The sequence below is a fragment of the Episyrphus balteatus genome, chromosome X (genome assembly GCF_945859705.1).
Source record: "Episyrphus balteatus chromosome X, idEpiBalt1.1, whole genome shotgun sequence".
Lineage (NCBI taxonomy): Eukaryota > Metazoa > Arthropoda > Insecta > Diptera > Syrphidae > Episyrphus > Episyrphus balteatus.
Window position 1 is genome coordinate 1,552,235 of NC_079138.1, and position 16,731 is coordinate 1,568,965.

At 30.9% G+C, this 16,731-nt stretch overlaps 1 protein-coding gene across 1 annotated transcript; it reads left to right on the forward strand.

The window, feature by feature from the left end:
• The first annotated feature begins 1,339 nt into the window (after positions 1–1,339).
• Positions 1,340–14,014, forward strand: LOC129920595 (ceramide glucosyltransferase). Its single transcript, XM_056001976.1, has 6 exons — positions 1,340–2,289; positions 9,794–9,935; positions 12,337–12,541; positions 12,827–12,939; positions 13,206–13,661; positions 13,727–14,014. Exons 1-6 carry the CDS (start codon positions 2,186–2,188, stop codon positions 13,937–13,939), a joined length of 1,233 nt encoding a protein of 410 aa, XP_055857951.1. The 5' UTR covers positions 1,340–2,185; the 3' UTR covers positions 13,940–14,014.
• Positions 14,015–16,731: the final 2,717 nt, after the last annotated feature.

Sequence of the window (16,731 nt, forward strand, 5' to 3'; positions counted from 1 at the left end):
TGCTGTTTTCGGAATATTCAGGACTAGTTGTACAAATATTTAATTCGTGGTTCAGCAACTTTTATCATCTGAATTCGGTGAAAAAGTTGAGGTTTTAGCACTGGTTTAAGCCTGGTACGCTGCTCGCGCTAAATTTTAGCCGAGATAAAATTCCCATACAAGTTATCGATAATTTGTATGGGACTCATTTTAGCTCGGCTAAAAATTTTCGATAATTTGTATGGGAGCTAAAATTTAGGGCGAGCAGCGTACCAGGCTTTAAGGTCTAATTATGTTCAAATTGCTAAGTCCATGCTTCAACCAAATTTGATCCACAGCTAATCCACCGTAATCGGTGGGTTTAATTCTTGATCTGAGGCTGAACCACGTTTGTACAACTGGCACTCAATATACAGTGCTGCCAATACTTCGGGTTAAGCCCTGATGTGTTTTTTTTTTTTGTTTTCAGTTAAGACCGGTGGCAATAAAAAACACACCTAATAGCAGTTTTTTTATTATCACTTGATCCATATAGATCATTTATTAAATCGTATTACAACAACTACATATGAGATCTTGCTTTTCATCAGGATCACGAATCGTGATCTTGCAAGATCTCATGTAGTTGTTGTAATACGTTTTAATTAATGATCTACATGGATCAAGTGATAATAAAAAACGGCTAATAAATCGTTCTAAAATGATTTGTAAAACACCCAACAATTTCTAATATTTTTTGACATAACCATAGTTGTCTATCGTTTGAAAAAGAACGCACATCATCCCCCGATTCAATTCGACCCAGGTATATATAGACCTAAATTCTGATTCAATTCGGATTCAAATCGCCCTATAAACAGGGCGAACAAAATAGAGATCTTGCGCATTTACATCTTTTTCATTTCTCTTTTTACTAACCAGAAACAACAACACAATTCTTTGATTTTTGTTATATTTTGAATTTCCTACTTGAATTTGACGTCTAGGTAAAAATCCCAATTGGGAATTTCGAAAATTTGTCCTTGTCTTCTCTTTCTCTTTACGGTTTCGATTTTGACATTTTAAACTAGGTGAAAATCAAAAAAATTTCACACTTATTTAAATAAATACTGCAATACAGATGTATTTTAATTATTATATGTTTTCGATTTTTAGACATAATATTAAAAAGCTAACAAAAAAACACCAAAAATCCATTTGTATGAAATTTTTTTTAAATATAAAAACAGTTTTTTTTTTGGTTTTCACCTACTTTAGAAGATTTTTTTTTTTTGTTCGTTTAGTACTGACAGCTGTGCGAAATTCTGATTAGCTCACATGTGAGTGAACATGAACGCCGTCGTCGTTCAAAATTTATTACGATATAATTTTTTGATGTGTGTTGTTTGTAATTTGTGTGTTTTTCACTGTTAATTTGTCACATGATTTATTAATATAATTTTATAATAAATTTATAGGATAATTGTGGTTGAAAAAGTTGAAAAGAGAAATCATAAAAAAAAATACAACAAATCTGATTAAAAAAGCCATTGTGTCCAAAATTTGTTATAATAAGTCCAATGTGTAACCAAATCAAACCAAAATAAAAAAGAAAGCAATAAAATATAATTCCGATGACCTTATTTGTGTGATACAATACTCTGACATTGCCAATGGCAATTTCCATCTTCACAAAATGTACACGAACAACTCAAAGCCGAACTAAGTTGTTATCAAACCCAATATGTGCCATTATTATAATAAGAAAAGATAGCCTCCAATCTAAGGTGTGGATCTACCTGAATCTAGCACAAACACCATTTGAGTTAGGACTTTTAGCTTTTTAGCATTAACGATCGCGCTTCTTTATAAAGCTATACTATTATTCGTCGTAAACGTAACTACTATTGTATTATATTTTTTTTCCCCCCCCGGAATTTCACATCTTCAGCTCTAACTTTTGTTTTTCTTGGCTTGACTTGGCTGCTACTTAACTAAATCCGGACGGGACGGAACTCGATTGCGAATGCCATAATAGAGTCTCTATAAACATAATTTGTAAACAAAAAATATCAAATATAAATGGATTTCCTTCTAAATCTAATTCTGACGGTGGCGACGAAGGAGTAAAAGAAAGAAACTTCTCAACTTCATAAGTGAAAGATTTATTTTATAATTACTCGCAAATGAAAAGAAAATTAAGAAGATTAGATATATTATAATTAACATGTCACCAATTATTTATTCGCTTTATGGTTTCGCATTTTTATTTTTAATATTTTGGTGCGGAACTTGGTGTATACATCTACTAGCCATCATATATGGATATGGGTAAGTTGTTTTTTTTTACAATTCTTATTAAAAAAAATATATGAGTAATTTGATTATACTGAGAAATTTCTCGTAAATAATATGACTAAAAATTTATAGAAAAGATAAAGATAAAAACATTAAATGGGTGGGGTTTAAATGATTAAGATGATGACAAACCTATTAGAATTTTGATGATGATTGGTTATAGGTGGGTAGTCTAGGAATTTGGTATCCCAACTCCCAATTACAACCCAAGAGTCAGAATTTCGAATACAAATTAAAATGAAGTCAAAGTCTCAAACCGCTTTGCCAGGGCCGGATTTAAAGGTGTAGAGGCCCCGGGATAACAAAAAAGTGGGGGGGCCCTCTCTCCTTTATAATTTATTTACCAAGTAAAATGAACATTTATTTTGGACCAACATTTTAAATAATTCATTTTGAATCGAAGTAAACTATCGTTAAAAGGAGTGAATTTGTGATTCAAACATGACTTTGAACCAGTCCTGTTTTTTAACTTTCAATTCTATTTTATCAATAAATTTTAGGTACTTAAAACATGGAATTTCTTGCAATGTAGAACTATGCAAATTAGGCTGTGTCATTTTGGGGCAACTTTTCTTTTTCAAAAACTCGAAACCTAATAGACTAAATCCATATAGTTGTTTGTTTTTTTTTATTTAAATTTTTTTTGACATTTAAAATGTAAAGAATTACTTTTTCCAAAAAGACTAAAAAAAAATGGTTTTCTTTACCGAACTGAATCTTCAAAATTGTAACAGTTAGAAATCTAAAAAAAAATCTGAATGATAGCTACCGGTAGAACCGGGTGATTTTGGCCTGGCGGGTGACTTTGACTTTGACATGGACACTTTTTTAAAAAATTGTTAATATATGAAGGACTTGTTTGATTTTTTCCAAGTTTCTTTGTAAATTCGTATAATTTGATGAATTAAAAAGTGATCATACTAGCTTTATTTAATTAAAATTAGATATTAATTTATACTAAAATTTAGTTTTCTTAAAAATGCTAAAAAAAAAAAACACCTGAAAATGTTGGATGGTTTGAACATGTTGCAGAAATAGGATTGCAAAATGACTTTAACTCCGATATGTGTATTGTTTTGCAAGTTGAATTACTTTTATTCTACCATTGCAACTATTTCATAATAAATTAATTTTAATTTTTTTTATAAAAAATGCCATATGGTAGGGTGACTTTGGCCGGGTGGCCAAAGTCACCCTCTTAATTTTTGAACTAGACTTTGTTTTTATATATTGGTATATATTGACAAAACTGATATTTGGCAATATAATTAAAATGTTATCAGATCATACATATCAACATTTGGCAGCTCAACCACTAGACGTAGCCTTCTTTCGGCCTCTTAAAATATTATGGATGAAGACCTTAACAGCGTATAAGATGGCAAACTCGAAAACAAAACAGTGCCGAAAGATGTGTTTCCTAGGCTTCTAAAATAACATTTTACTTCGGCTGTATCTTAAATGTTGATAACGATGAGGTTACAGTGTCATTCCTGCGAAGAGGTGCTGGGTACAGCTTCAGAGAAAAAAGACGTTGCTCAAGTCACCAAAAGTGATCTGGAGAAGAAACTTCCTGTTCCAATGGTTGACCGCAGAGATAGACTATTTTTTTCCATATCCGTTGAAGGATATCAAAATTTATGCTAATTTTAATTTTTTGTTTTTTTTTTTTAATCAAATAAAAACCGACAATTCTGTGTACGAAAATAAAAAAAAAATACCCACATGTTTTAAAAATCTGCTTTTTCATTTGGGCTGGGTTAGAATGACGTGCTACTTGTAGTTGAACTGGAAATATAGCAAACGTCCTACCGGCCAAAGTCACTCGGAATGGAGGGTGACTTTGGCCACCCATATTTTGGCATTTATCTATAGAACTGTTCGACAGATTTCTTCAAGATTAATCATACCTATAGAATGAGCGAAGTAGGTAAATTGGTTGAAATCTTCATTAAAAAAAATAAATTATTGCAGAAGTTATTCACATTTGAATTTGAAAACGTGCCAAAGTCACCCGGTTTTACGGTACAACTATAAGATTTAAGTCTGTTAGGCTTCGAGTTTTTGAAACAAATAGTTTGGCGGGAATTCAAAACTGATCGGACAAGGTCCGCAATCCCTTGTTATTCTTATAAGAAACTTCAACCGCTTAAAGGCATGGGCTAGAATTATTATGTTAGAGACTTCAAACTTTGGGAATATTTTTTTTGTATTTAATTACAACCATATAAGCAGTTTCGAGCAAACAAATTTCAATTTTTTTAAATAACAACGAAATGTATACGAAATAAAAGTCATAATTTTATAGATTTTGAACTTTAAGTTTGAATAACTTCAGTGGGGTTCATTTTATGAAAAAATGTCTTGAAGATTTTTTGTAGAGCACTCAATTTACTATAAGAATCATATTTATGTTAGTTTTTACAATGCTTTTTTGTAATTATTTTTCCCATGTTATTTATATGGAAAATAGAAAATCAGAAATAGGCACCTCTAAATATTATTATTCTTTTGAGAGACTTTTTTCTTCATATTTTCGAAAATGTTAAGACAGCTTAAGGCAAATACTATTGCTAAACATAATGGTGCGTATTCATAGTCGTTTTTAGACCAAGTTTATATTAGATTTTGGTTTATCCAATGTTATTTGATTAATATAAATTCCAGTTTTTCTTAGAAGCAGCTTAGAGAGCGTCTATAAATATGGCCCAATATTGTTATCCATTTAATATGGAAGAAAATAAAGTTTTTGAATTTTTAATCAATTAAATTTTTTTTTTTTATTTGAAATTTAATGTTCGTCCTATTTGGGACCGAGAATATTGCAATTCTACTTTGAAGATAATGATCATCGTGTCCGGTCCTGTATTTTTGTTCTTGATCTGAATTTTTATTCCTCAAACCGAAATTTGTATCTAGTACCTATGTATATTGGTGATGATGCCACCTTTGTCTTTATGTCGACAATTATGCATAGGTATTCTTTGGGTTTTATTTATTTTTTGTGCAATGTTTACTTATTGGAATTTGATTTTTTTTTAAGATGTGGGGGCCCCCGTTTTGTGGGGGCCCAGGGCTGTCGCCCCTGCTGCCCTTCCCTAAATCCGGCCCTGTCACTTGCTGAAACGAATAGGTACTTACTCATAAATATTTCTTTTGAAATATGAAACTGTTGAGCAGTGCCGCAGCTAGACGTTTGGGGGCCCTGGGTCAAGTATTTTTTCGGATTTTTTTTTTTAATTTTATTTATTAGTTTAAAAAACTCTTTAACAATAACATTTTATACTTAAATAATAAATAAAAAGTAAGCAATATTTTTTAAAAGAGGTTTTAATAAAAAATTTAAATGTATTTAAGTTTCGTTCAGTTTTTAAGTTAATAGGAAGGCTATTAAAAAGTTGAATGAATATAGCAGGAAGGAACAATATAGGAATACCTATCGCTACATGTAAACTTATGTTAAAGCAGGACGCTTTAAAGAAAACCAACCTTAGATGGACTCCGAGTAATACTTTTCTAGCAACTAAACAAATATGGCCTAGTAAAGACTTGAAACGTTCAAAGGGTTTGTTGAATTTAAAAAGAATGCTTCAACGAGGACACTAGTGATCTAGTGAAAACGGACGTTCAAAGTTTATCCTTATTCATAAGAAGCTCCGAATGGTTCGGCTAATGAGTTTCTAACTTGCTAGTCTTTTGTGGTATCCCAATGGATCCATAAGGGTCTAAGTGTGTCTAACCTAACCTAAAGGAGGGCAGGGCTCAAAATAAAAAAAAATATTTAAAAATGACCGCAACACTTAAGGCCCAACTTCCATAGTAAAAAATGCTTGTATTTGAATGTTCTACAAATTGCCTTTAAACTAAAAAATTAATCATAATAAGATAAGCATACTGAAAAAAAAAATATAAATATATATGTATGTATGATATTCAAAACTATTTTCCAGCCTATAGAAGATGCTCTTATTTTGATAATGAGCCCATTCTTAATCTTATAAATTAGATATTTTGTTTATTATCGCATTTTGGTTTAAGTGCAATTTTTAATTTTTAAGTATGATATAAGGGTTTTTTTCTTCTAGGTTTTCCCTTGATTTATTTTTGTTTTTCATTTAAATTATTTTCATATTATTATTTAAATTTATTTTGAAGCTGTAAAGAATTTAATTTTCTATATATCTTAAATAAACACATATCTAAGTGTAAATATTATCGAACTACAATAAAATAAATAAATATAACTTACGTATGTTATCTGCTTCCTTTTATTCGGCACTATTTTGATCTCGATGTCGAGGGTATCACAATTCTACCACGAAACTGCTTTACGCTAGTGATCCGCCTGTGGTCTTAACCCTTTGTTCCCGGAGTAACTTTTTTTTTATTTTTTTTTCACGAAAAAATTACAAAAGTTTTGATATTTTCTATTTACACACCAAAAACGAAAAAATAATTATTGTACTAGTAATAACATTGTATGAGGAATGTTTTGAGTTGAGAGTACAAAAGTTGAAGTCCATTTTAAAAAAAAAAAAAAAATTAAAAGATAAAAATGCACGAACAAAACCAAAAAGTCTTACCTATTGAACTAGTATTTAGATTGGAAAAGCAAATTTTCTGATTCAAAACATGTTTACATGTTTAGATTGAAGAACTATTATACTCATTCTCTTTCAGTGTTACCTTTATTTAATTTTGTTGTAAGCCCAAGGCTACTTGAAAAATTGGGAAAACTCTTTGGTCGCTGAAACTGAACCCGAAGTCCGTTTCGAGGCAGGTTTTCTGGGTAACTTCGAAAAATGTTCAGAGACACCCTGAACCAGAACAAAACATCTTTTAAGTACTTTGAGGTTGACGTGATGAGATGAAATGGACTTCGGATTCAATTTCAGCGACCCGAAAAACATATCATTTACGTAGCCGCACCCCCATCAGAACTTTTTTTTTGAGTGGCTATTACTTTTTTTTTGAGGTTATCTCAAAGATCTGACTTTTTGCAGTAAAATAAACTTCGGATTCCACCCAAAAAACATATTATTTACCTAGTCACACCCCCAGGTCGGTTTCAACCCAAAAAACATATGATTAACATAGTTGCACCCGTCGCACAGTAATTTTTACAATAAATATTGTTTTTAACAATTTGCTTATAAAAAAACATTGTCTTAAAATCTTATAGAAGCTTAGACACTTTAGGCTTATAATTTTGAAGTTGAACTAAATATTCACACTATATTGCTTTCAATAGAACACAAAAACAATTCACATAAAATAATTCAACAACATAGAACACATAATATTACAAAAAAAAAAAACGTAGGACGTATGAGTGATTTTTACTAAAAGTTAAAACTCATTCGCAAATAAATTTTGTTTCGCAAAAATCGCACGCAAATGTTCTGAATTGGATTTAAAGAATAGTCAAAGTTACCATAAACCTAAGAATCGGAGCTGAATGGCAAGGTATACTGTACAAAAATACTAAGCCTTTTAAACAAAGCAACACATTATATCTACATATATGTGGCAGACTCTTTTCCCACTGTCATTTAAACCAACAAAACAAAATTTTATATTACCGTAACTACTCTTTAATTATTATTCAATATCTACAATTTAATATTCCATTTGAACGTTTTATGTTTAAAAGCACACCCGCTATCAATCTATTTCAAACAATACTCATCAAATAACCACAAATTACAAGAAAAATGCAAGTAAATCAAATGTTGACTTTAAACTTTTTTGTCACGCCATAAACCTTACACAAAAAAAACAAAAGAAGTGCATCATATGAATCCATGTATATTAACCGTCTGTTTTGCAAAGAATTTATTTTAAAATTTTGATTTAAACAAAATCAACTATTGTCCTGTTTTTCGTTCAGAATACTGCGGATGGCAAAGGTGCAGTGGATGTAATGCTTGACTGCTAACCTAGAGGTTCGAACCCTACCTCAGCAGCATTATTTTCTTTATCCCCCGGCCTGGAAGCCACCCGTGGGATTTATGACATAATAATCATCTTTTTAGATTTTAAACTATTATATTCGCGATTACACATATTAATTTAATTAACTTAACGGACACCGCGATTTTTTTGTAATTCAAATTAATTGAATGTGGGTGGTTGTTGGGTCTTCTTTGTCTTCATTCTCTTCTACGTAAATTGTACCGGTGTGTTGACTGTTGTGGCAATTACATTTGAGATTTTGATTGTTGTTGTAATTGATCTGTTATTATTTGTTGTGCTGTTAATTGTTGTTGTGCGTTTATGTAAGCTTGAGAGCAGACAAAACTTACAGCATCAGCTTGTTCGATTGTTTGATTTTTGTTTTGTTTTAACCCTTTGTAACCCAACATCGTAAATTTTAAAATTAATAATGTCAATCGAAAGGGCTTTAGCTATAATAAAACACGTATTTTTTTAAAAATTCAATAAATTAGTTATTTCGAAATTTACGCAGTAAAAAAAAAGTTTAAATAATTTATTTTTGTATATAAATGCAAAAATTCAAACAAAAAGCTATCTAATATTTATTTTTAGGCGCATTCCTAAAATCCAAAAATAAAACCCCGTTAGTTTATGCACGAAAAATATTTTTTTTTGAATTTCGTAGTTTTTACATAAATTTGCTTGTTTTCCAAAAAAGCCAAACTTTCAACATTAACTGCCAATTAAAAACTATTGGTGCTATTTATTAGAAATATGGCGCATTATTTCGATAAAGCAATTCTTAAAGATTATGTAAGAAGCTTTAAAAGAATAAAAATATGTTTTTTCACAGCTTTTGGGCGATCTTTTTCGGTTTGTTATAGAAATGTCACATGGGGCTACAAGGGGTTAATCTATGTAGCAACGGATCCCACGCACCAAACAGATTGAAACTTTGATCACGGTTGAAATTTGTGTGCAATTTTATTTCAATCGCTTCTCGTACTAATCTTGGCAAATTCTGCGGTCTCCAAAACATAAAATTCTCCTACAGAATCCAGGAGTATATTCTGTGCCCTGTAGTTGTGGCTCATTCTATATTGGAGAAACAAATCAAAGCATAAAAACTCAATTGAATGAACACATTAAGGCCATACAAAACAACCAGGTTACAAAATCTGCAATATGTGAGCATTTAGCTTATAATAATGATCATTTTATCAGATTTGATAAAGCTAAATCAATTGCCACGGAGAGATTCTATGTTCCAAGATTAGTACGAGAAGCGATTAAATAAAATTAACAAATCAATCTTCAATCTTCAATCTTATCAATCTTCTCTCCCATTCTTTTTTTTTTTATTGTCTTGAATATTTTTTGGACAACTTAAGATAAGTGTTAAGCAGCCCAAATAACAGTAAATAAGTCACTAAACAGAATCATACCAGAACTTTCCACATCAAATTACTATTTCACTAAACTACATTTTTGGATTTTGTTGTTGATATTTTATTTTTTAATTTTTTCTTTTTCTTTTCAGGAAATTTAAATTTCAAAGAAAATCCTCCAACTATCCACTAGAAACACCATGGCCAGGAGTTTCCATTCTTAAACCATTAATGGGCTCCGATCCAAATTTAGAACACAATTTAGAAACGTTTTTCACAATGGACTATCCAGTTGTAAGTATACAGTAGCGAGCAAAAAAAATGCAAACAATAAAAACATTTGCATTTTTTTGCTCGTCTAAAAACGCATATAAAAGTAGACTTTTGACCAAATAATGTTTTTGGAGTAAAATATTGAACGAATTGACTCTGTTTAATGAAAATAAAACAGTTTCAATATGCCTTATTTGGTTACTTAGTTCTTGTTCAAAACTCTTTAAAACTTTTTGGTTTGCATTTTTTTTGCTCGCTACTGTATATCGAAGTTATAATTTGAAATTAGAAAAAAAATAAAGAGTGTTCTAATAAAAACGCAAGATTTAAATTAGTAAAAGCTAAGTTTTCTATAACAAAGCGTATGAAGTATTCATTCCTTTATTATGTATACTGGTTTCTTGTTGCTTAATTTTGAAAACGATAATCGTCTGAACAATTAAGAGAAATTTGATTTTTAAAGTTAATGCTAGGCAAATAATCTTCATTCTATAAAAATGTAGAGTTTCAAATTCAGTTAAACACAATTCGAAAGCTCAACACTGTTGAATTTGTGGTTTTCATAACAATAGATAAGCAAGACAAGTTCCCTTGTTCATTATTTCTTCATAGAGCTTTTCCAAACCTTGATTATAGTAAAAAATCATAAGCAAGATAGTAGGTATGTCGTGCATTGTTTAAATTGATACAAATAAATTCTACTGAGTTAAATATATTAAAACAAAAGCCTTATTCCAAAATAAGCCGAATTATTAGTCCAAAAAGCTTTGAAAAGTGAATTAATATTTTATTACGAAAAAGTTAAAAAAAAGACAGGTAAAATTGAAAAAAATTGAGTTTGAGGACCATTTTCAAAAAAAAAAAAAACATCATCCCATTTACTTGATTTTAACTTAACAGAATGAACGGAATGAACTTTTGGCTCTTTAAAAATGTATATCTTAATATATTAGGTATTGCCATTGTGTAAAAATATTTTTATGTGACGTTTGAAGTCAATTTGTGTGAAAATTGCTCCTACCGTTTAAACGATGGAAGATTTTCTCCTCACTCCCATATAGTTTTTTTTTCCTTAAATAGCATAGGAAATTTTTTTATTTCATTGAATTTATGAAATTTAAACACAAAAATTGTTTATTTTTCAATTTACATCATCTTAAGCACATTTGAAATCTTGCATTTTTATTGGAACAACACTTACATACCAGAAATTTCTTTTACTCGTTGTTAGGTAGGATCACTTTTAATATAAATAAGTTTCAACGAGTCTGTGCAGGAGCTTCGTTCGGTATTCTTAACTAATATTCTTTCTATTTCAATACAACTGGATAAAACGTTTTGGTTTGTAAAACTCTTAATCTGTAAGCATCTTCCCATTAATATTGATGGGAAGATGCCCCGCCTCGCAGTTTTTCATTTTTACATCGATCGACTTTTTAGCAAATTTCTTTACATATTTTTGGAAATCGAGCGCTCTACAGCATTATATACACCACATCATACACTTTTTTCGTTTACCGTTGCATTAAAAAGATATTCGAGGTCCAAAGTTTGAAAAAGTAAAAAATGTTATAATTTTTTTTTAACTTCGGATATCTTTCAAATGGTTAGAATAATGAAAAAAGTTATGGACCTTTTTTTTGTGGGGCAATCTGTTTCCATTTTTCAATATGTCATACAATTAAGAATAGAAAACCAAATTTTAATGAGTTTCACAAACTTTGGACCTGGAATATCTTTTAAACGGTAAGATAAACAAAACAAATGTATGGGGTCTTTTTTAAAGAGCGTTTGCTACAAAAATATGTAAAGAAAGTGGCAAAAAAGTCGGTTGATAAAAAAATTATGATTTTTTAATATGAAATTTAAGTAAAAATAGAAAACTCCGAAGCGAAGGATCTTCCCATGAACATTAAGAGCTCATATTTAGTATGTTCTAGAGGTGTCTAGTGCATATATTCTATAAAGTTATTCGACAAGTCCAATAGGCTGCAACTTTATTGTACCAAATGTAGTTGATCTATATTGCCCTGAAATAGTCCGCAGATTTCAAAATTACCTTTTCAATTTAAAAAAGGAACTGTTTGTTCGATGTAAAACTTAAAATTGGTCGGAAATAATACAAAAATTAAAATTTTAAAAATCACCCCAAAGCGTTTTTTTTTTTTCAGTTGTACTTATTTTATTCTTTAATTTTGTGATTCCATTTAATATTTTGAAAACAAACAAGAAATAATACAAAGTAACATTTATCAAAAAAAAAAAAAAAAAAAACGGCTCATATTAAGACTCCTAACGATATGTTAACGAAAATTCTGGTATTTAATTTTTTCCATTTCAGGTTAATTTCTTACTCATAGTGACTGGACTAGTAGCATTATATTAATGATCTTAAAATTGATTTTGATTTTTTTGACGGCAGTATGAACTTCTGTTTTGCGTTGAAGAAAAATCCGACCCGGTTGTTCCTATTGTTGAAGCTTTAATGGCTAAATATCCATTAATTGATGCTAGTTTATTTATTGGTGGATCTCAAGTTGGCGTGAATCCGAAAATAAATAACATGTTTCCAGGTTATGCCGCAGCAAAACATGAATTTATAATGATATCCGATAGTGGAATTAAAAGTGAGTTTTTTTTTTATTTATATATAAATCTGTGTCAGTATCATGGTAACTCCAAATTATTTTTTTGTTCATTCATTACATTAAATCAATGACATTTAAAATAAAATACATTTAGAAATATTGCATCAAATTATAATTAGAACCATTTCTGGCCCACGTTGGGCAAGTCAATTAAAGACATTTTTTATTGAGCTTTCACGTTTCTCAAATACCGCACATACCCTATAGACATTTTGTAATATTGAAAATTTTTATACAAATATATTCATGTTTTTTTCGTTACAGTGAAAAACGACACTCTGATGGATATGGTACAAAACATGACAGAAAAAACAGGACTTGTTCATCAAATGCCATTTACCTGCGATCGCGATGGATTTGCTGCTGCTTTTGAAAAAGTATGAAATACAAAACAAAACAAAAATCCATTTGAATTTTTTCGATTTTTTTCCTTATTGATTTACTGCAAACAAAATTTTTACAATTATGTGTAAACATTTTACTCAATGAAAAATTTTTACACATAATTTTTTTTTTTTTTCGATAAAAAGTGTAATTTTGTACGAAATCGTTAAAAACGTTGTTTTTTCATGCCTGCCCTTTGCTTCCTCATTATTATACTTTCATAATTTTTTAAAAATATGTAATGTGTTTTTAATTTTAGATTTATTTTGGAACGGTACAAGCGCGCATCTACCTCAGTGCCGATTTGCTTGGTATCAACTGCCATACCGGCATGTCATGCCTGTTTCGTAAGAATGTCATGGACGAAGTCGGCGGTCTACAAAAATTCGGATGTTATCTGGCCGAAGACTTTTTTATCGCGAAATGTTTCACCGATCACGGATGGAAAATGCGCATAAGTAATCAGCCAGCTTGGCAAAATAGCGGTATTTGTGATATAAGCAACTTCCAAGCACGACTAACACGTTGGGCAAAACTTCGTGTTGCAATGGTCCCAACTACAATACTACTAGAGCCGCTATCCGAGTGTATGGTTGTTGGTGCTTTTGCTTCCTGGTCTGTAAATGTGCTCTTCAATTATGATTCTCTAGTTTTTTATCTAGTTCATATATTGACGTGGTTCCTTTCTGACTATATATTACTGTCTATTGTGCAGGTAAAATAAGCTTCTTTTAGTTTCTTTAAACATCGTATAATTTAATTTTATTTTAATTTTTCTAGAATGGTTCATTACCTTTTCACAAATTCGAATTTGTGATCGGTTGGTTATTTCGGGAGATAAGTGGACCATATTTATTTTTACAAGCCCTGTGGAATCCTGCGATACGATGGAGAACTCGTATCTATAAGCTCGAATGGGGAGGTATTGCCAAAGAGTTGCCTATAAGTAGCAATTGTGCTAGTACTAATGGATTTCTAAATAATATTTCATAGCACTAAAGTAAAATTTAGCCTAACTCGTAATCTAGCTTATATAGAAATTTATATAGACATTTTTAAAAACCAAAATATCTTTATTTCATTTTCAATGAGGAAATTAATAGGCTCAAAGTGCGAACAAAGAGCACAATTTTTTTTAAGACTCATATAGAATATAAATAATTAACAAAAATGTATGTTATGTTATGGCATGAACACATACATTTAGAAGGATTTTGAATTTGAGACCTGCTGGCTGATCTATGGGCTCGTTAAGTTTTGGAAAGCTGTTGGTAAGAGTTCATTTAAAAAATGTTGATAATAGTCAATGGTCCCAAAATATTTTTTTGGCATGGTACCACTGCAGATGCTTTCTAATGTAGCAGAATAAAAATAATTAAAACGTCAAACGAAAACCTGAAAATTTCCGAAGTGAACGCATTTCAAGATTTCAAATTTTTTTTGGCCAATAAGCGCGTTTTAGGTCTGGTGTGAAAAGGCTATAAAGAACAACAAAATTTGGAGATTTTTCGACGAGGCAGATTGCTGCTGCTGTCCAACTTGATATGGTATTTACACTTGGTCGAGTGCTTTGTATATACAATTTATAGTACTATCATGGAGAAAAACAACGACCGCCACCAAAATGGTAAGCTAACGAACGAACTAAAAAATATGTCAAATTTCAAACAGAAATATATATCTTATCTCTTTACTCTTATTATTGAAAGCGCCCTCGCGACCACTCTGCTAACGAACAAACTAAAAAATCTTACTTTATTATAGTAGTAAAGATTCTTTATACAAAGGTCGAGTGGTTATTAGGATTTTTGGTTATATTTCGACGAAGCAGATGGTTGCTGCGGTTACATTTCCATATCATAGCTCTGTCTCTGTTGTAGGATGTAGATAATTGCAGGACCCCGATTGTTCTGCTGATCATGGCTTGGTGTATTACTAGGTATTTGGTATTGGTAGAACAGTGTAGAGTGTACCAAGTGCATTTTTATACTGAGTTGGGGTTCTAAGGAAAATCAAAAAAGGAAACGTTTAGAAATGAGTTCTTGAGGTAGAATTATATAACTTACCGTTCCATAAAACGCGAGCAATATCTGCCGACTCGACGCACATAGGAGTATTTGCAGTAAAAACCTGGTCATAAGTCGATTTTCTGAAAATCAAAATTGACACCAAAAAGTTTGGCAAAGTGGGTGCAAAATATGTATACATGGGTCAATATGTATCTAAAAAATTGTTATTTTTGTTAAGTTATTATTTGAACTTTAATGATTTTGTTTTAGTATACCCCGTTATTCTGCGGTGAAATGCAACAAGAATTGGTTCTTAATACGTGCTATTTAGAGAATTGAGGGTCAATTACTTTTTCACTTTCTGATAGAAAACTCCGTACTTTATGCAATGTTTTTTATTTTTAAATTAAAGGACCCCGCACATTTTGTATGGGAAGTGGCCCTCGGCCTGAAAAAATGTAACAGCCTTAAAAAATTGTTCGAGATCACCTCAAAAAAGAAACGAATACATTTTTTTAGGTTATCTCAGACCTGACGTGATAGGGCAAAATAGACTTCGAATCTGTTTTCAGCGAGCCGAAAAACATATAGTTAACGTAGTCGCATTGCCAGATAAAAAAAATTTGTTTGAGGCTGTGACATTTTTTGAGGTTATCTTGAAAACCTGACGTGATGGGGCAAAATGGACTTCGGATTCGACCTTTAAAATCAATAGTTCCACTAAAAAATAGCGCAAAACACTAAATAGAGAGTTACTATCCCTTATAAAAGGTTTGAGAAAGTCATCGGTAAAAACCAGTTATCTTAAAAACTGTTCATTTTTCGACTTTCTGCCCATATCAACTTTGATCAGGGGCTTCAAGAGAACAACATACTTAAATTTCAGACAATTTCACCGAGGGCCACCTCCCATACAAAATGTGCGGAATCCTTTACTCAGGTCGTGTATCGTGCGGCATATGCTTAACAAAAGTTAACGAACAGCGCATATGCGCATTATGGCTTTCCAATAAGAATTGTGTGTGTTCGACAACTCACTCATGTCATTTTGACATAAGCCCATGCGAGCTTATGCCTATTATAGTTGGGCATTAATGCTCTGGCGGAGAGAGACTGATTACCCACACCGACAGTCAAAGTGGATGAATTAAATATACTTTTATGGATGTCGTGATGGAAATAACAATTTTCTGTTGATGCTGTCGTTGAAGTATTTTTGTGAGGAATACTTGAGTTTGGGGCAAATTGTTAACAAAAGTATTTTCTGCTTATCAGATTAATTTATTTAAGTTCTTGTTTAAGCATTCTGTTTCCACAGAAAAACAAACCAGGAGGAAGAATCAATCAATGGTATTTCGCATAATGGAGGGAATCCTGGGCATCTATAAAAACAGCAGCCACAACAACATGACATTATTAAACTAAAGATTTTTTGTATTTAATATTGTATTCATTTGTCATTTATGTACATATAAAAAAATTCTTTTGCCAAAATAAATTAAAAAACAATTCATAGTCATTTTTAGACCTCAGTTTATATTAGACTGGGGTTTATCCAATGTTATTTGAATAGGATAAACTCCAGTTTTTCTTAGAAGCGGGTTAGACAGTGTCTATGAATTTGCTTCAATTTCAGCGAATATAAATGAATCTATCAATCTTATGAATGAATAAACGAGAAAGAATTAATTTCGTTCTGAAATAATTCTTTCAAATTGAATTCTAAGCAAATTGAAACAAAAAGATGAATTAAATAATTATAATTTAGCTGTGCTT